Consider the following 21,266-nt stretch of genomic DNA (forward strand, 5'->3'; position numbering starts at 1 on the left):
ATTTAAGACCTTGTTGTACTCATATTTTGCAAATAAAAGTTTGAATTTGAATTTGAAACTAATAGGTGGCGCTAAATTCATTGCTTTTTGTAGGTGGAGTTTAATTCGATACTATTTGTGAATGGTGCTAATATCGCCACATTTTTGTTAGATGGCGTTAAATATAAATTGATAGCTATTTGTAGATGGTGCTAAATTAACTATTGAAACAATATTTTGTTTTGTTAGCATAATTGCCCAACAATTAAATTACACAAACATGTACACAAAAATTATAACGCTTCTTTTTTTTATCAACGCCATCTATTAAGTTTTTCTTTTCCCCTCTGAAATATCTTCATTCCCGTTTGCATACAGTAATAATCATTTATTTATTTACGCCAAAAATACAACGGTAGTAGTACACCTTTTACAGTATTTGGCAAGGAATTCTTATAAGTATAACAAAATAAAATCTTGACAGTCTTCATTTCAACTAAAAGGACAAATAATAAGTATACTATGGGTAAGAAACAAAGAAGTAACTTACAGAAACAAACAAGTTTACGTACATTCACCTTTCTCATAAAATAACAAAAAAATTCTTATAATCGTATTCCATCCATCTACATAAATATCACAATCAGGATGTTGATTTAAGAATGCGAAGGCTCGTGAGCATGCGACAGAGAGGGAATTGCGCATGCGATATGGTACGTATGGTCGGAGGTGCAAACAAACGTTGCGCCTGACTTGCCCTTCTGAACTTTTTCAAACAACTGAATCATACAACGTTAAAGAAGTACTTATGTCTTCCTTGATTAATCTATAATAAGTAAACCTTAACTTCCTAGCCTGAATGCTGCTGAAATTTTATTTAATTTCAGCAGCATTAAAGCGAAAGGCTTGCGACTGAACGCTTTTAGTTGGCAGCACTGGTAAGGTCAAGTATGTATACTAGAGTTGCCAGCCTACATGTAATTTGAAGAAGGTTGCCAGTTGCGCGTCATTTCATCTCAATTCAACTATCAATGTCAAGTTAAACTGTCAACCAAACCAACGTCACGAAGTCATTACTTTGGTCAGTAAAATAGCGATTCTTTCCGAAAAAGATCGACTTTTGATTCGTAAGCGGTTGTATCGGTATACAAAACAATCACGGATTAAACGATTTCAAAAACAAAATACATAATATAATAATAACTGATCTCTTACCAGTAATATCAGTTTTTTTAGTACGGGAATTCGATAACTAAATACATACATACATATCCACCTCATATCACCCCTATATCCCTTGGGGGGTAGACAGAGCCAACAGTAACAAAGAATTAATTCAATAATTGTTTATATATATGAATATATACACACACACATATATATACATATATAATAAGAACAAAAATTTTATTACAATATCAAAGTCAGATCAGCTATGAAGGAAGATACCTATGTATTTATAACATGAAAAAGTTAAAGTTCCCTTTTCTTTATATCTAAAATGTAATTATAAATCGAATGACGATTTTAAATATTTTGAGTTTGAGTTTGAAAAACAAAAAAACAAGAATTAAACGTCGATTCTCTGTAACAATCCAATTCTGCTTGAAAAATCGAGTATTTGATTAATCGGTCTCAGATCGCCATCCCTAGTCACTACACTAATCCATGCAAATTTATTTTTGTAGATTTTACGGCGTTCAATTAGATAAACATTTTATCAATCGTAATGTTCAAATCAAGTAACAAATAATGTTTGTCTCGTAAAGTGTATTAAGTTATTTTATTACAGTAGTAAGTAAAATAACCTCAGTATGATGGTTCGAAGTGTATTCCTCATTATTTGTTTGGTCAAAGTGAGCCTCGGCTTTTCCGACGTTGGTAAATGGGATTTACCACTTAGCGGAGTAAGTATATTTTAATGTAACTTTAAAACTATTATCAGGTATCTGAGCAACGACGAGGCAAACTTAACATATTTGCTGGGTAGGTAATACTACAGTCTTACCATTAGTCATGGTTAGCATATAATAACACGCCTGGCGCGCATAAGATATTGACGCCTCTTATATTACTATCAACTGACTAACTGGGAATGCTTCCATAAAAAAATGACACTGTCCTTCCTTTCGGGATAAATGTATGATTGTTATAAATAGTCCTGTGTTATCAATTACCAACAAATAGACATACAGATATAATGGTAAATTAGTTATTAATTAAACCCACTGATGGCTTGTTAATTATACATAGCAATAAATAACAATACAGATATATGTATTGGTAGGTAATTTGTTGTTATGTTATATATGAAACTATTTAGCACTTTAGCACAATGTACAATTACAAAGAAGTTATCCTAAACAGTTTTAAATTGAGCATTTTATTATATATTGATTTTACACTTAATGCTCAATAACTTGATGAATCAACCAACACTATCAGTATGGGCTTCAAAGATAACATGCGACTGTCATAACTGCCTGTCCACACTGTTTCACGGCATGTGCATGGTTTCCATTTTTTCAAAAGGCATTTTATTTTACATATCTATGGTTATATACTTAAGCAATAATACCATTTTGTCAATGAAAACAGATTACAGTCTATTATTTTCAGTGAGCATAATCCAGTTTAAATGTGATGCTCTTACATTTATTAGAGGAAAATATATTTATACAACATTAAGGATCACGGTTTCAATATATATGTAAATCAATGTTTCATTGATTTACATATATATTGAAACCGTGATCCTTAATGTTCAACAACATCCAATTTCATCATAGTATTATTGTAATTAATTTAGAATAATCATTAAAATTATTATAAACTAAAGAAAAATTATAGTGACCATAATTTTGACCAGCTAGTCTTATCGAGATTGTTGGCTCTGTTTACCATGTAAGGGAAAAGGACTTAATATTTCTTGAGATTCAAAGTGAATTATCTTTTTTATTTGCACTGTGTGTCACTTATTTCTTTGTTTCAGGATTTATGCACATTTGCATTGGCTAAGTCTCTGTTCAAAGATTCAAATCTGTACATAGTGTGTGAGTATTACGGATGAAACAAGAATTTTCAGACTTGACAAGCTTAGGATGTTAGGAGTCAGCACGAAGCATTATTTTTTTATGAAACATAATTTTTTTTTCATTTTGAAATGATAAATTGCATTTAGTAATTCAATTCAAATTAATAGCATGAATTAATGGTATATAATATTTATTTAGTTTAGCTGTTTGACTATAAAATGAAATTGAGTTTAAAAACTTATATGTTTTAGGAGAAATGTCATGAACGAGATTTGTACACATATTTTGTTTCATTTTGAAATGATAAATTGCATTAAGTAATTAAATTTAAATTAATAGCATGAATTAATGGTATATAATATTTATTTAATTTAGCTGTTTGACTATAAAATGAAATTGAGTTTAAAAACTTATATGTTATAGGAGAAATGTCATGAAAGAGATTTGTACACATATTTTGAACTTTGTCTTCCTTATTTTGCTATTACAAACTAAGCAGAAATACACACATTCCAGTACATTGCGGAGTAGAAGACGCGACAGTGTCCGTCAGCTACGAGTGGGTCCCGTCCGAGTGCTCCCCGGACTACTTCCACTATTACGATCAGGTAAACTCTCTTTTATTACAAAACATTATCTGTTGATAACATAGTTGTTGCTTTGGATACTAGGATCCACTAAAGACGCATGTAAAATATCAAGTTATGATTATGAATTAATTTCAGCAACTAATAAGATGCTCGGCTTCCAACGAGCGAGTGAGGCGGGACGCGAACTCCACGGAGCAGCGCGGGCCGCACAAGTACCACTGCCACAGCCGCATCTCCTACAACATCCAGGCGGACGACGCAGCGCCCGGGGACAACAAACAAGATGTTTCTGATGCCGCCGTGAGTTTTACAATTTCAAAATGTTTATTCATTATTATGCGACATTTCAAAGATCACTTAATAATTGTTGTATCTTTTGGTTTCACAACATTGGTTGACGTCAAATAAATTACTAAAAACTATGTTTACTGTCACACACTGTTAATACAGTTATGCATAGATATTATATTTTTTTTTGGAAAAAAGTTAATTCATTCATTCATGTAATCAAGTTTATATGCTTTGTGGGGTAGACAGAACCAGCAACCAGCAGTATTGAGTGACTTATATGATGAAAGGCTACATTTAGCTGTTAGTATTAATGATAGAATTGAGATTCAAAATAGTGACAGGTTGCTAGCCCCATCGCCTAAAAGAAGAATCCCAAGTTAATAAGCCTATCCCTAAGTCTTTTACGACATCCATGGGAAAGAGATGGTTTTAATTTTTTTTTATATTGGTGCTGAGAACCACACGGCACACGGAAAAAAGTTCATGATAAATATATGTCCAGTTGAGACCATAAGTAATATACGTAGAAAGATGATATATTTATGTTCCATGAGAATGCAAAGTGTTAAGTAGCACTAAGAGAAGATATCTCCGAAATTAGGAAACGGTAAATAAATTCTCTTAGTTGAAGGTAGATTAGGCAGAAAGTACTGGGAAACACTATACCTACTGGGTATCACCGGCGAAGCCGTGGCGGGGCGTTAGAAAAAAAAATAAATCATTCTTTTAGAAATTCAGTCAGCGCCCTCTCCTGACGGTGGACAGAGAAGGCGTGTACGAGCTGAAGGTGACAGTCTCCAGCGAGACCAAGTTCAACGTGTCCATGGAAGTGCGGCTGAAGTCGCCGTCGGGGTACCTCTCCGCAGCCATGTGGCCGCTGTGGGTGGTGAGTCATACAATCATCGTCACCTTTCTCGCTTTCTCTCTCGGACTGCAGATAAGAGCCCGAGGTGTGTCAGTGTCGATGATCCTGGATTGGCCAAGTCTGGTTTTTTATAAATACGTTTTGGATATTTGGTTACATATTCCAGTAGGTATAGTTGTCCCCCCCTTGGCAGTTCTTCGGCGTGATGTGCGGCGCGTACACGGCGCTGAGCGGCGCGTGGCTGCTGGCGTGCGCGCTGCGCTGGCGCGAGCTGCTGCGGCTGCAGTACTGGATCGGCGGCGTGGCGCTGCTGGGGCTGCTGGAGAGCGCCACCTTCTGCGGCGTCTACTCCGCCGTCAACAGCAGCGGGTATACTTGCTGTCAGATACTTTACTTAAATACAGGGTGACTTTTTATTCAACTGCATAAATTTAACCGTTAAGTGTACTCATCTAAAGGATATAAAACGGTAAAAGAAAAATATCGGTTCATATTTCAGAAAGTACGAAAAAAAATAAAAGTATCAAAATCCACGATCCTAAATACGTCATATCACCCCGGCCGGCGGAAAAGCGACGCGTAACATTCAGAGGTCAACGACACAATTCATTCAGCTGAGCGATCTCGACAACTCTGTACTTTACTTGATCTTGATACTAGAAAAATAATTTATTTTTCAGACATTTATTTACATGTTTAGTTTTAATTTCTTTTTGTATTGGTCTTTAATAAAGCGTGTGACGTAGTTTTTGAGGGTTTTTAAATGTGAAAATGATGTCGTTTAATTTAAATAAAAATAGGCTCAAACGGCTCAGAAGCATGGGTATAGTCTATGTTTAAAAGGATGCAGTTGTTTTAAATGTCACCCTGTATATAAAAAAATATTCGCAAAATAACAATTTTATACCTGTTTTTCACTAAATTCAAAATATGTGAAACTTTCTACTAAATATGGCGAGATCTTATTAATACTATTAATGCGAGGGTCAAACTGAAAGTTTTTAGAAAATCAAAAACTGAGCATTCTACTATAATATTAGTTTTATTATATCTTTTCAAAATAGTGTCCCTTTACGGCAATAGGTACATCGCTGCATCCGATGGAACCATTGGGAGAAGCACCTTGCCCACTCTTCCTTAGGTGTCTCTTCGACGGCCCTTCCAAACGCAGCGACTGCTTCCTCAGCGTTCACAAAACGTTTATCGCGAAGTTTTACGTTTATTTTGGGGAATAAATAGAAATCACAAGGTGCAAGGTCGGGGCTGTATGGCGGGTGACCCAGTAATTCCACATTTGATGTCTCTAAAAAGTCGATGGTTCGCCTGGCGGTGTGCACCGAGGCGTTGTTGTGATGAAGGAGGATTCTGCTGCGAGGTCGTTTCTCCCGAACTTTTTCAAAGACAAGTGGCAAACAAATATTGGTGTAGGTACCACTCTGCATTAACTGTTTTTTGATCCTCTAAAACAATTGTTGCGTAATGGCCTGTCCTTCCGAAGAACGAAGCCACCATCTTTTTTCCCACACTTCACTTTTGTGGGCAACTCCTCGAACGGAAACACCCACTGGGCCGACTGCCTTTTAGTTTCTGGATCATAACAATAAATCCAGCTTTCGTCACCCGTAAGTATGTCGAATACGGCATTTGAGTCACCTCCGTTAAATTTTTCAATCATATCACAGCACCAATTAACACGACGGAGTTTTTGGGCCTCAGTTAAATTATGGGGTATCCACCGGGCACAAAGCTTCCTGACCTCTAAATGTTCATGGAGGATTTTATGGATTCGGCTCATACCAATGCCTAGACTTGTCCGAATCTGCACATAGGTAACACTTTTGTCAGCCTCTATCATACGCCGCACGACACTGATGTTTTCTTCAGTCGTCGCCGTAGAAGGCCGTCCCTCACGCAGATCATCGGTGAGATACGACCGACCACGCTTAAATTCATTGAACCAGTGGCACGAGATGGGGCTTCATTATGAAAGGCCAATCGAAGACTATTGTAACTTTCTTGTTGAGTTAACTTACACCGAAAGCCATAAAAATCATTGCACGAAAATTTTCTCGCGTTAAATTCATATTTTTTGCACGAATTATTTTCACTTTGTCGCCAAATTGCAAAAATAATGACAATTGAATGAAATTTTTACTCATTATTATTGCTAAAGAGTTCCATTTTTGGAATCCGAATTTATTTTTTTTATTTATAAATAACAAATGGCCAATTCGAAAAACTTTCAGTGTCGCCCTTGTACTAATAAAAAAAGAATTCTTTTGCTGTTTTGTTACTATAAGTTTAATTTTTCTCTCTAATTTATTCCGCTGTTAAATGTTAATTCTATTCATATTCTTTAGTTGTATAAGTACTCTTTGTGGGAAGAGGCTGGTGTACTGAGATACAAGCCCTGCTTAGTTAGTTTAGACACTAGTCTCTCACAAACTTACTTTGTATAGTTATAGTTAACTTTTCTGTAAATATTTTGATTTAAGCTTGTGTTGAGAAAAATAAAGAAATTTGAATTTGAATTTCTGTAAGCCGGAGTATTGTTCCCCGCAGCTACTTCAACGTGCACGCGTACATGCTGGCGGAGTGGCTGTCGCTGGCCAAGCGCGCGCTCGCGCGCATGCTCGTCATCATCGTGTCGCTCGGCTTCGGCATCGTCAAGTGAGTGCGCATGCGCACATAGCTTATTGTATTGTCATTCATCGTGCTGCATTTATCTATCTTCTATTTGTTCTGAAGTTAGTCCCAGTAACATTCTCTCACCTCTCTGAAAAAGTTAGATTTAAAAAAAAAAATTACTGCAATCAATATATCTTATGTACATGATTTTGAAAATACTTTGGATTTGGAAATTTCTAATACGTGATTTACTTTTCCAGTATTTCTTACTTAAAATCTTAGTCTGATTTCTATCAAATACATTAATAACAAAAGGCGTTAGGCAAGGATGTGTTGCGTCACCGTGGCTGTTCAACCTATTTATGGATAGTTGTTTGACAGATTTGAAAGAGTCTGAAAGTGGATTAAGGATTAATGAGTTACTCGTCAAATGTCTGCTCTATGCAGACGATCAGGTTATACTGGCGTCATCAGCAGAAGAGTTACAGGAGATGGTAAACTGTATGCATGAAGCTTTAAAAGGGAAAGGAATAAAAGTGAACGTAAGTAAAACTAAAACACTGGTTTTTGAAATGGAAAAAGAAATGACAGTGTGGCGACATCTCTACGCCACTCGTCACAACATACAATCAGCACATAACCAGATAAGGCACACTATAAGATAAAGTTTAGAGATTAAGTTAGATAGCAAAACGCACGTCCTTTATAAGTATATAAGCAACCGATATATGTAAAATAGACACACTTTAAACCATTACGTGTTTCACTACATCTCCTTGCCGGACCATCGGCAAATTGGTGACCCCGACGAACAGCAAGCAACTGACCAAGAAGAAAATTCGTCAAAACAAAATGTACACCTCGGCACAATCACCCTGCAAATCAAGCAACAACGCACAAGAAACCTTCACACCTTCTACGTAAGATGCGAGTGCTGAGTAAGGAAAAAATCGGCGACGACACCATAAAACTCCTATGGTTGAGACTTTTACCGCCATCCGTAACCACGGTCCTGGCTGTCACAGAAAACATGGACGTCAACAAAATGAGCGAGATCGCCGACAAAATATTAGCAAACTCACAGATTACAGAAGTATCAGCCGTGAATCAAAACAAAACAAATGACGACACAATGACGTGCATATTAGCGCAATTGGCAAATATGCGAGTAGAACTGAATGCAATTCAGCAAGGTCATCGACGCAGCGGTCAAGATTATTACAATCGTCAGCATTATCCATTAAGGTCAAGACCAAGAACAAACAGTCGGGAAAGAAGACACCTTTGACCGACGTGATTGGAAGCAACCTTCTCCATCATCATCAACTCCAATCCTCAGCATCACTCCTCACTCTGCAAGCAGTCTCACAGCAAGCCAGCAACTGGGTATCGCAGCAGGTCCATCGCAGCCGACTCACCGAGCTTCCTGGTCCTGTCTCCACCCGCACTCACTCTCATCGACTTCGGCGACCGACGCATCTACCGCAGCCCACGCCTGGATCTCTTCGACGGCCGCTCTTCTCTCCAGCGTGGCAGCTCTGCACGATTTCTCCCGGCGCCAACAAGTCGACTTCGCTCTCTACTGTCTCGACTCACCGCAGACTACGAGCAACGCAACGGCTCACTCCTGACTCACTAGGACTTCGAGCAACTTCCGACTCACTGGAAGACAACTGGCACTTGCAAGCTACAACTGAAGCACAGATTGCACAGCAAGATCAAGACTTCAGACCTCCGGTCTTGGGGGGGAGTACTGTGGCGACATCTCTACGCCACTCGTCACAACATACAATCAGCACATAACCAGATAAGGCACACTATAAGATAAAGTTTAGAGATTAAGTTAGATAGCAAAACGCACGTCCTTTATAAGTATATAAGCAACCGATATATGTAAAATAGACACACTTTAAACCATTACGTGTTTCACTACATCTCCTTGCCGGACCATCGGCAAAGACAGCATGTAATATTTTGATTGGAGGAGAAAAAGTTGAGCAAGTGAAAGAGTTTGTATATCTAGGATCAAAGTTTACATCAGATGGCAAGTATGATAGTGATATTGAAAGGAGAGTGAACGCGGGGAACATGGTGAATGGAGCTTTGCATGCCTTTATGAGCAGTCAGAAACTATCCGAAAAGGTTCGACTGGCTGTGCACAGGGGCGTGTTGGTCCCGACATTAATGTATGGGAGTGAAAGTTGGGTATGGCAAAAGAAGCATGAAAGCAGAATAAATGCAGTGGAAATGAGAGCGTTAAGGAGTATGATGGGTGTGAAATTGAGTGACAGGGTAAGGAACAGTGTGATAAGGGAATGTTGTGATGTGAAAGAAGATGTAGTTACAGGAATAGAAAAGGGTATGTTAAGATGGTTCGGTCATGTGGAGAGGATGAATGAAAGCAGGTTGACTAAGCAGATATACATGGAGAGTGTGGAGGGAAAGGTCGGAGTGGGAAGACCTAGACGAACGTATCTTGATCAAATTAAGGACGTCCTGGTAAAGGGTCAGGTCAAAAGTACCCGAAACCGCCGAGCTTGTATGAAGAGAGTTATGAATTTGGATGAAGCGAAGGAAGTATGCAGATATCGTGACAAGTGGAAAGATGTAGTCTCTGCCTACCCCTCCGGGAAAGAGGCGTGATTTTATGTATGTATGTATGTACATTAATAACTCAGAGCAAACCTTAAGAGTGTGCGCTTGTCAGGCCCCGCCTGGGCCCGGCGCTGCAGCGCGTGCTGGGCGTGGGCGCGCTGTGGTTCGCGCTGGCGGCCGTCAACGCCTGGCTGCGGCTGGCGCGCCGCGCGGGCGGCTCCAACCGCCTGCTGCTGCTCTCCGAGGCGCCGCTGTCGCTGCTGGACAGCGCCATCTGCTGGTGGGGCTTCGTGTCTCTGGCGCACACCATGCGGACGCTGCAGCTGCGCAGGTCACTCACTATAGCTCCCTCCAACCGCCTGCTGCTGCTCTCCGAGGCGCCGCTGTCGCTGCTGGACAGCGCCATCTGCTGGTGGGGCTTCGTGTCTCTGGCGCACACCATGCGGACGCTGCAGCTGCGCAGGTCACTCACTATAGCTCCCTCCAACCGCCTGCTGCTGCTCTCCGAGGCGCCGCTGTCGCTGCTGGACAGCGCCATCTGCTGGTGGGGCTTCGTGTCTCTGGCGCACACCATGCGGACGCTGCAGCTGCGCAGGTCACTCACTATAGCTCCCTCCAACCGCCTGCTGCTGCTCTCCGAGGCGCCGCTGTCGCTGCTGGACAGCGCCATCTGCTGGTGGGGCTTCGTGTCTCTGGCGCACACCATGCGGACGCTGCAGCTGCGCAGGTCACTCACTATAGCTCCCTCCAACCGCCTGCTGCTGCTCTCCGAGGCGCTGTCGCTAACCATCGTAGACCAAACAACGAGAAGAACAGTTTCAGACTTCCACAACATACATACTGCGTGTAATCACGCTAGTAATCACTTATTTACGGGACATATAAAAGTCTCAAAAATACTGTGAGGCTGAATGGCTTGATGATGGATTTGAGATTTAAATAGTAGTGACAGATTGCTGACCCATGCCTTAAAGAAAAGTTCCAGGTTTGTTATCCCCACCTTCGATTGACTCTTACAATCTGCACGACAAGAGAACAGCTGCACCCCTATGTTCATTCTGCGCACCAGAGCATAGGAGCTATAATAAAGTTGTCCGCTTGCAGAAACGCGATAAAGCTGACGCTGTACCGCCACTTCACGAACACGCTGATCTTCGCCGTCATCTCGTCGGTGGTGTTCATGCTCTACTCCATCAAGTCCTACAGGGTGCTCGACTGCATCCGCGTGAGTCTCGTTTTGTTTCCCTAACACACTGTAGCTAAGCATAAATGTCGATGTCTCTTGAGACACTTCTCGATGTGTCCTTAGACACTTTGACACTTCTCGAAATCTCATTAGACATCGTGTCACTTGGCGATGTCTCTTGAGACACTTCTCGATGTGTCCTTAGACACTCGGACACTTCTCGAAATCTCATTAGACATCGTGTCACTTGGCGATGTCTCTTGAGACACTTCTCGATGTGTCCTTAGACACTCGGACACTTCTCGAAATCTCATTAGACATCGTGTCACTTGGCGATGTCTCTTGAGACACTTCTCGATGTGTCCTTAGACACTCGGACACTTCTCGAAATCTCATTAGACATCGTGTCACTTGGCGATGTCTCTTGAGACACTTCTCGATGTGTCCTTAGACACTCGGACACTTCTCGAAATCTCATTAGACATCGTGTCACTTGGCGATGTCTCTTGAGACACTTCTCGATGTGTCCTTAGACACTCGGACACTTCTCGAAATCTCATTAGACATCGTGTCACTTGGCGATGTCTCTTGAGACACTTCTCGATGTGTCCTTAGACACTCGGACACTTCTCGAAATCTCATTAGACATCGTGTCACTTGGCGATGTCTCTTGAGACACTTCTCGATGTGTCCTTAGACACTCGGACACTTCTCGAAATCTCATTAGACATCGTGTCACTTGGCGATGTCTCATGAGACACTTCTCGATGTGTCCTTAGACACTCGGACACTTCTCGAAATCTCATTAGACATCGTGTCACTTGGCGATGTCTCATGAGACACTTCTCGATGTGTCCTTAGACACTCGGACACTTCTCGAAATCTCATTAGACATCGTGTCACTTGGCGATGTCTCATGAGACACTTCTCGATGTGTCCTTAGACACTCGGACACTTCTCGAAATCTCATTAGACATCGTGCCACGTGTCAATGTCTCTTGAGACACTTCTCGAAATCTCATTAGACATCGTGTCACTTGGCGATGTCTCTTGAGACACTTCTCGATGTGTCCTTAGACACTCGGACACTTCTCGAAATCTCATTAGACATCGTGTCACTTGTCGATGTCTCTTGAGACACTTCTCGAAATCTCATTAGACATCGTGTCACTTGTCGATGTCTCTTGAGACACTTCTCGAAATCTCATTAGACATCGTGTCACTTGGCGATGTCTCTTGAGACACTTCTCGATGTGTCCTTAGACACTCGGACACTTCTCGAAATCTCATTAGACATCGTGTCACTTGGCGATGTCTCATGAGACACTTCTCGATGTGTCCTTAGACACTCGGACACTTCTCGAAATCTCATTAGACATCGTGTCACTTGTCGATGTCTCTTGAGACACTTCTCGAAATCTCATTAGACATCGTGTCACTTGGCGATGTCTCATGAGACAATTCTCGATGTCTCATGAGACACTTCTCGATGTGTCCTTAGACACTCGGACACTTCTCGAAATCTCATTAGACATCGTGCCACGTGTCAATGTCTCTTGAGACACTTCTCGAAATCTCATTAGACATCGTGTCACTTGGCGATGTCTCTTGAGACACTTCTCGATGTGTCCTTAGACACTCGGACACTTCTCGAAATCTCATTAGACATCGTGTCACTTGGCGATGTCTCATGAGACACTTCTCGATGTGTCCTTAGACACTCGGACACTTCTCGAAATCTCATTAGACATCGTGCCACGTGTCAATGTCTCTTGAGACACTTCTCGGAATCTCATTAGACATCGTGTCACTTGGCGATGTCTCTTGAGACACTTCTCGATGTGTCCTTAGACACTCGGACACTTCTCGAAATCTCATTAGACATCGTGTCACTTGGCGATGTCTCATGAGACACTTCTCGATGTGTCCTTAGACACTCGGACACTTCTCGAAATCTCATTAGACATCGTGTCACTTGTCGATGTCTCTTGAGACACTTCTCGAAATCTCATTAGACATCGTGTCACTTGGCGATGTCTCATGAGACAATTCTCGATGTCTCATGAGACACTTCTCGATGTGTCCTTAGACACTCGGACACTTCTCGAAATCTCATTAGACATCGTGCCACGTGTCAATGTCTCTTGAGACACTTCTCGAAATCTCATTAGACATCGTGTCACTTGGCGATGTCTCTTGAGACACTTCTGGATGTGTCCTTAGACACTCGGTCACTTCTCGAAATCTCATTAGACATCGTGCCACGTGTCAATGTCTCTTGAGACACTTCTCGAAATCTCATTAGACATCGTGTCACTTGGCGATGTCTCATGAGACACTTCTCGATGTCTCATGAGACACTTCTCGATGTGTCCTTAGACACTCGGACACTTCTCGAAATCTCATTAGACATCGTGCCACTTGTCAATGTCCCATGAGACACTTCTCGAAATCTCATTAGACATCGTGTCACTTGTCAATGTTCCTTGAGACACTTCTCGATGTGTCCTTAGACACTCGGACACTTCTCGAAATCTCATTAGACATCGTGCCACGTGTCAATGTCTCTTGAGACACTTCTCGAAATCTCATTAGACATCGTGTCACTTGTCGATGTCTCATGAGACACTTCTCGAAATCTCATTAGACATCGTGTCACTTGTCGATGTCTCATGAGACACTTCTCGAAATCTCATTAGACATCGTGTCACTTGGCGATGTCTCTTGAGACACTAATCGATGTGTCCTTAGACACTCGGACACTTCTCGAAATCTCATTAGACATCGTGCCACGTGTCAATGTCTCTTGAGACACTTCTCGAAATCTCATTAGACATCGTGTCACTTGTCGATGTCTCATGAGACACTTCTCGATGTGTCCTTAGACACTCGGACACTTCTCGAAATCTCATTAGACATTTGTCGATGTCTCTTTAGACCTAATTCATTAGACAGTCTTACACTTGGCGATGTCTCATTAGACGCTCGTCGGTGTCTTGTGAGATACACAGTAGTCGATACCGTGCCATGAGATGTGCGTTGTGCGCAGGAGTGGAAGCAGGTGTGGGTGGACGAGGCGTACTGGCACGTGCTGTTCGCGGGCGTGCTGGCGGCCATCATGCTGCTGTGGCGGCCCACCAACAACAACCAGCGCTACGCCTTCACGCCGCTGCTCGACAACGCCGAGGACGACGACGGTACCTACAGTACATTACCTACATGTGTACATACATAAAATCACGCAGAGACTACATCTTTCCACTTGCCACGATCTCTGCATACTTCCTTCGCTTCATCCACATTCATTACTCTCTTCATGAAAGCTCGGCGGAAGCTAAACCTAATTCTAGATTATAATTCAACATCATTTGATAATTGTCATATCTTTTGGTATCGTAACATTGGTTGATGTGGAATAAATTGCTTAAAACTAAGTTTACTGCCGCTTCCAAAGCGTCAGTGCCGAAGAAGCGGTAACAAGTTTCACTGCAGCATTTTTTTCAATATCGGTAACTTCGAATTAGAATACTGACTGAATTTTATTCAACCTACAGATGAAGAAGAACAATTCGTGAACGACGCCTACGGTGTAAAAATGCGCGGCGCTTCTCAGCCGGAGAGCAAGGAGGAGGCCCGCGAGGCGGCCGCGAGCTCGCTGGAGGCCGACCTGCGCTGGGTGGAGGAGCACCTGCCCGCCAGCGCGCTGCCCCTGCTCGACTCCGACGAGGAGGTCATCAACACCAAGTTCGAGGTCTCCAAGATGCAGTAAGGTCTCCGTTACAGAGTAAAAGGTCTAGTAGGTGCAGAAAACGGTCGCCAAAATATATGAGGAGGTCTCGTAAGATGCAGTTGCAGGGCTCCAAAATTATTAAGAACTGTGCTAGATGCAGAGTAACAGCGGTCTCTAAAATAGAGCAAAAGTTCTCTAAAATAGATTTAGAAGTCGAAGTTACAAATGGGTCTCTAAAATAGCGTAAAGAAGATCTACAAGATGCAGAACTTGAGCTCTTGTATAATAATGTTTGCGCTATCAATGTGACCAGTTTGTCTCCTAGCAACGCGACCACTTGCATACGTTTTGGACTTTTGGTCTCCCGAGATGCCGTAATTGTATATATATATAGTGTGTTTCTAAGTTATGTTACCACTTGTATGATATGTCTTGTACAGTATAGCTTGCTGACTGCGAACGTGATAAGAAATGTTGGTATCAGCTCGAAAAAAATTTTTGATTTTGTACGAATATTGTTTGTTTAAGTGAGAAATGCAAAAGTTATTCAACTAAAAGTTCACTAACTCGTTTCAAAGGTCTTCGAAAAAATATTGCGTTACGAAATGTTTTCCACCTGTAAGCAAAAGGAAGTAAACTTTTTGCTTGCGTTAGAATCGAATCTGGTTTTGGAGTCGCCTCGCACTATTAATTAGTTTGGTTAGGTTCAAGTTACCAAAATGCTGTGCAATACCCGGCCTGTAAATGGACCAAAAATAATGATCCAGATGTTTTAGTCGTAGACTTAGGAATTTTCCATCCCAATTGTATGAGGCATTGCTTACGAGGGCTCTCGAGGAATGCCTCATGCGATTGGAAAAGAATATTCCCAAATTAAAATTCAATAACATAAATATGACCCATATTTTATATCGTTATAAAAATATCATCTCCAAAATTAGTAGTAGGTCCCCACAGGCCCTCCATACATGCCGAGGACTATTATATACAATCACAATGGGTTTGCATTCTGGTGATCACGAGTTGGCTAGTGGTCGAATGTAGGAAACGAATAAAGATAGTGTAGACTTTTGTACTGTAATTTGAAAAACCTTGTGAAATCATGACTTTATTTATTTTACTTCCACAGAAGTAATGTTATTATTTATTAACGGTACTCTATTTATCTGTTGCAATGAAGAGAAGACAGTCGTCAAATCTACTGAAATATTTTTACACGAAGTTAATATAATTTTTATTTAAGTGAAAATAAACTTTTATTGTAACTATTATGGTTTAAGTTATAAAAAATTAGGGTAAGGTGCGTAAAAAAAAGTTACACGCGGATGAAGTCGCCGGTTACGGCAACTGTGGTGAAGTGTTTGTAAGTGTGGGCTAATGTTATATTACGTGCATGTGTATCTTGCAATTCTTGAAACTTGGTCTTTTTACCAACGTTGTTTGTGGAGCATAGAAATATCTTGTTTTTTTTTTTCTTTGGGTAACCTCAAAGATATAAGGAGAGGGAAGTAAAATCGTAACGTTGTAGTATAACTCCTCTGAGGGGCTATTCAAGAACTTTTAAAAGGCATAGTCTACGCCAGAGTAGATGTCTATGACGCGCGGGATTCACATATTAATACCTAAGAGTTCATGAGCATTCATTATTATTGAAAAATTAAACTAGCACCGAATAATTGCCGTATCATTTCTCACAGGCACCTTGTATCTTCTCTCTACATTTTGGGTTCGGTTCGGCGGAGCCCTACCCTAATGACAGATTCTGCCATAATAAAGTTGTGAGTAGCTCAGATTGGATGGATGTTAGCTTGTTTCTCGCTCAAACCTTGTATTTAATGACTGTGAAGCTTCTTATTGGTGATATTTTGTAATTGAGGACTATAGTCGTATTGTGAACATTATTTTGGTGATAAACTATTATGTAATTCACAGATTTAGCCTTTATTGTATTATTTTAACTTTTAGGTATGTAATGTCACGTCTGTAATACGATTATTTTGTAAAACCGTTTTATTTTGAAGGTTAATTAGTGGTATGCAAAAATCAGTAAGTACTTAAAATTTATATCTGTGAAACCAAAAACTTTGTTAACCTACTTTTAAGAAGAAGGTTCTAATTTCTTTGACATTTTTTTAAAATTTTATATCCGATGGAGAGTTAAGGTCTATGTACACTGGGCGGGATGTAGAGGATTTAAATTTTTCAATTAATCCGACTACAATGTCTATGAGTAGAAAATAAAAATTAATATTCTTATAAGCCGGTCTTGATAGCTATAGACAAAAGGTAAATATGACTTACGAATTAAATCGATTCATACACTGTAATTATTTTGAAAACTAGAAAAAGATGAAATTTTAGGAGGCGAATGGGTGTTGCCATTTGCTGTAAGAATCGAGTCACTTAGACTTTCTCTTTATTTAAAAATAACAATCTGCTGTTCAGCCTTGGTGTGCATAGGTTTTTGCTAACATGTTTGTGAGTGACACTGCCACGTACAAAATGTATTGTATAGAGCCGCGCTGATTGCTAAACACGCTTCACGTATCGTAATACGGTATGCAAACCACTAAATACTATGTAAACACTATACCTACTTACTAATTCGTAAATTAGCCCACTAGGTCCGGTATAGGTAACGCCTTTGATTATACCGTTACCAAATGTATCTTATAGGTCTTTCAGGCGTATCCAGCAATGAGCGTGTTAAGTATTACCAAATATATGTATTGTAATGTAAATCTGTTTTAATGTTTTATCTACAGATGAGGATAAGTGCAGTTAGGAGCACATTTAGTCATTTAGCCTTTTTGAAACAGCATGTGCTCTCAACTGCACATTTGGAAGGATGTTGTTAAAACAAATACAGAAATAAAATGAGCTATCCACTTAAATATTTGTTTTATTTGTACATAATACATTTAGATATACTTTGTTCTTTAGACACGATCTTTGGTAGTTAAAGTTAAGGTTTCGTGAATCCACAGGCCACACTACCTATATAGTTTGTTTTACAGAGATATAAAAGATGGTTAACAAAAAAGGGTTCGACGTGGTTTCTTTGTTTACCTTCTTTTAAATAAACAAGAAAACAATATAGTTGAATTTTAAAATCAGTCGTAATAATTTGAATACGTTCTATAATAATACTAAAAACTTAAATTACATTGGTTTAACGATACAGATATAAATATCATTGCACCTTAATATTAGATAATATAATAAATAGAAATATTGCTTATGTAATGCTTCTATTTATACAAAGTGGTTAAAATGTCTGAGAGTAGCGGCGCAACGGAAACGCGACCCGATTGTGATGCGCGGCGCGCCTCGTCCGTGCTCGGCCCGACGACTGTATTCGTCAAACAATTGAAAATAAATTAGCTGTAACTTAATGAAATCGATAAAATAAAGTAGGGTCATAAAATCTTGCGGTAAAAAGTAAATTGGATTAATCCGTGCCAAAGAAATTTGAGCGCGACTATTTGTGTAATTGGCCTATACAATTGATTTTATAATATAAATTTGCCATTGCCACCCAAGAAATTAACAATAAAAATTATCTACAAAATTTTAATTTAAAACTTTAATATAATGATTTCATTGTACCCATGTTGTACCAGTCAGCTTTTTCCATTTTACTAAGCATATCATGTAATTTTAATTTTTGGGCCACCTGCTAGTACTTAAAATACTTTTTATAGCTTAGTTGTTCTCATAGTAAAAATTATAGTCATCAGGTTCTTCTGGTATTGGTGGTGGGTCCTGTGGAATGTCAATGCCTTCTGCATCCAATAATCTCACTTTGATGTCCATAGACAATAGTGCTTTTAAATCAGACTCAAATGATTTGCTTAACATCTTTTCTTTTAATAATGCATTGATGCCATCAGTCCAATAGTCAAAGATCTGCTCATCTGGTGCCACAAAGTCCAAGGAAGTCAACTCTGATGATTTTAGGATCAAAGAGAAGGCGAGGCTCGGGGTTATCTTTCTGCCTTTCAAGTCTTTCATGTGAGGACAGTCTTTGCCGACCACTACACATTTGATTTCTGACACTGGCAGCTTGTTGCCCAATTCTTCTAAGCTAGGTGTGCTTTTTTCATCACAATCTCCGTAGTGCAACACTTTGTGATTGGGAGATAAACGAACAAACCAGAACTTGTCTTTGGTCCTCTGTGGCCGTGTTGTGGAGTACTTCTTAAACCTGGTTCCTCCCACAAGAACTCCTAGTCTCTGCTGCTCTATCAACTCAATAATTTCGGGAGTTATTTTCTCTTTGAGTTCAACAATTGGCCTCGCATGCGACTCCCAGACTTCTCTATTTGTGCGTTCTTGTTGCCAGATTTGCCTGATATCAGGATATGTCAATTGGTTAATTTTTTGTCTAAATTTGTCAAAGCTCTTTGGGGATTCAGACAATGCCCTGCTAATCTGTTCCTTAACCACACTGGACACCTTTACAAAATCCTCTGAAGTGGCCTTCATCTCTTTCCATGTTTTGTTCAGTAGTACAATACAAATACAAAATAATTCTTCAAACGGATGGTCGTGAGTAAAAAACAAGGGATGATAAGTCTGCCCCTGTTCACTGGGGTGCTCCCCGATGTGTAGGATATCACAGAGCAGTTTCACAAGCTCCACACTTGTTTTGCCAAAGGGACACTCATGCTCATCAGCTCTGCAACTGTTTTCTAGGACAATCTTAGTGTAATCTTCTGTATAATTTCTGGCAAAGTACAGCATACAGTCTAATGCCAACACACCCGGAGGTACTTCATTAAAATCTTTGATGGGATCGATTTCACATTTAAAGCCAAGTTTCTTAGGATCCTTTGAGAGGCTTCCTGGTTGTCTTCGTGTGACTGCTTCCATGTTGAAGTGGGCATCATTTTCAAATGCAACTTTCCGTAATTCTTTAATTTTTTCTTGTGACTCTTGTTCATTGCTGTCAGCCCTTTGTCTCATTTTGGGCTCCAGCAGCCCGAGCATTAATGTTTGCAGAATGTAAAGCTGGTGAGAGAGTTCTGTTCCCATTGTATCTTTGGTAGAAGTCTTGGAGAAGTCCCCGACTCCAATAAGATTCTCAAAAATAACATTGCGTACTTGTTTAGAGGAGAGAGTGGCAGCTATTGTTTTCTTTTTGATTGTGTCAGCTTTGGAAAATATAGCATTGATGAGTGCGATGGCATTCTGCTGGATGATGCTGTCTTGATAGGGATTCTGTAAGTGGGACACCAGACTGGGAATTGTTATTTCTTTTTCAACATGTGATTTCTTGCTGGAACTGTTGAGTACAATGTTTTCAAGTATTGAGAGGCAGGCTTGAATCACTTTCGGGTCCTGTGGGCTGGCTTGGTTGTTGATGAAACTTGCAACTCTGTTAATGAAAGGATTCTCGAGAATATCCCAAGATATAATACCATGATCCATGAGTTCTACAAACGTGACTAGCGCGTCTCTGAGGGCGTTGCCTTTAAATCTGCCTGTCTCGATGGTGTTGATGATGAGCGACAAACCTTTTTTGTTAATAAACTCGAGAGCGAAGGTGAGGTCACTGCTCAAAGTAGCTAGTTTAGACAGGGCCGCTTCTTGTTCAGACTCGCTTCCATTTTTAATTTTCGCTAAAATATCCTGAACCGTCCTCGCGGGGGACTGCTCCAGTCGCAACACGAGACCGTTCTTTATCTCGTTACGATTTTTTTCTGTAATGTAATTCTGATTGTTTGTTTCGGAGAACTGTAATGCGTAGTTCTCAGGGTCCGGGAGACCCCAGGCGTTACACAGTAACTGTATGATACTCGACAAAGGTTGTGTTTGGTCAAATTCAATCAACTGGGCCACCTTTTCTGGGGCATTGAGCATTTCCACAGCGATTTTAAGGATCGTTGAATCCTTCTCTCTCGTCGCTGACGGCATTTTGATAGGTTCTGTAGACATTTAATACACCATTGATAGTAAACATTCACAAATCGCCACACCACACCTTAAATTATGATATCAATTGCAAATAGTGAACGAAACAAGGAAAGGAAACCAAGCAAGCAATCAACAATCAATTCAATATTGTCATACTAATGTCAATGTCAATTCAAATCTCTTATTCAAATGCTCAGACATTGATGTTTTTTTTTATTTATTTTTTTCACTAAGGTTATGCCACGGACCATTCTTGGATTGTGGTTGCGGGCTTCTCCCTAGGAATAACATAAACAGGACAAAATCCCGGAAAAATTATGTATTTCATTAAAGTTTTAGTATATGATAATACGATATAATTTCAGGTGAGTTTTCCACTGCGTCATAGATGCCGACTTCATCAGACTTCGAGCTTAGGAACCTCCTGAGAACACTATTGGAATTCATT

The 21,266-nt window shown here is 40.2% G+C and overlaps 2 protein-coding genes across 3 annotated transcripts; one reads left to right on the forward strand and one right to left on the reverse strand.

Moving 5' to 3' along the window:
- The first annotated feature begins 1,602 nt into the window (after positions 1-1,602).
- LOC106129163 (transmembrane protein 87A) lies at positions 1,603-17,793 on the forward strand. 2 transcript variants are annotated; one of them, XM_060947609.1, is made up of 11 exons: positions 1,603-1,886; positions 2,972-3,032; positions 3,531-3,622; positions 3,740-3,904; positions 4,626-4,781; positions 4,954-5,129; positions 7,323-7,430; positions 10,096-10,710; positions 11,088-11,208; positions 14,219-14,366; positions 14,724-17,793. In XM_060947609.1, the coding sequence occupies exons 1-11, from the start codon at positions 1,794-1,796 to the stop codon at positions 14,936-14,938; spliced, it is 1,950 nt and encodes a 649-aa protein (XP_060803592.1). In that variant the 5' UTR covers positions 1,603-1,793; the 3' UTR covers positions 14,939-17,793. The 2 variants fall into 2 exon arrangements, with proteins under 2 accessions (XP_060803592.1, XP_060803593.1); XM_060947610.1 differs by lacking the exon at positions 14,219-14,366 and having other exon boundaries at positions 14,724-14,873.
- LOC106129164 (engulfment and cell motility protein 1) lies at positions 17,784-20,971 on the reverse strand. The gene has a single exon (XM_013327649.2). It carries the CDS (start codon positions 20,837-20,839, stop codon positions 18,605-18,607), a length of 2,235 nt encoding a protein of 744 aa, XP_013183103.2. The 5' UTR covers positions 20,840-20,971; the 3' UTR covers positions 17,784-18,604.
- Positions 20,972-21,266: the final 295 nt, after the last annotated feature.

This window comes from Amyelois transitella, chromosome 14, assembly GCF_032362555.1.
Source record: "Amyelois transitella isolate CPQ chromosome 14, ilAmyTran1.1, whole genome shotgun sequence".
Taxonomy (NCBI): Eukaryota; Metazoa; Arthropoda; class Insecta; order Lepidoptera; family Pyralidae; genus Amyelois; species Amyelois transitella.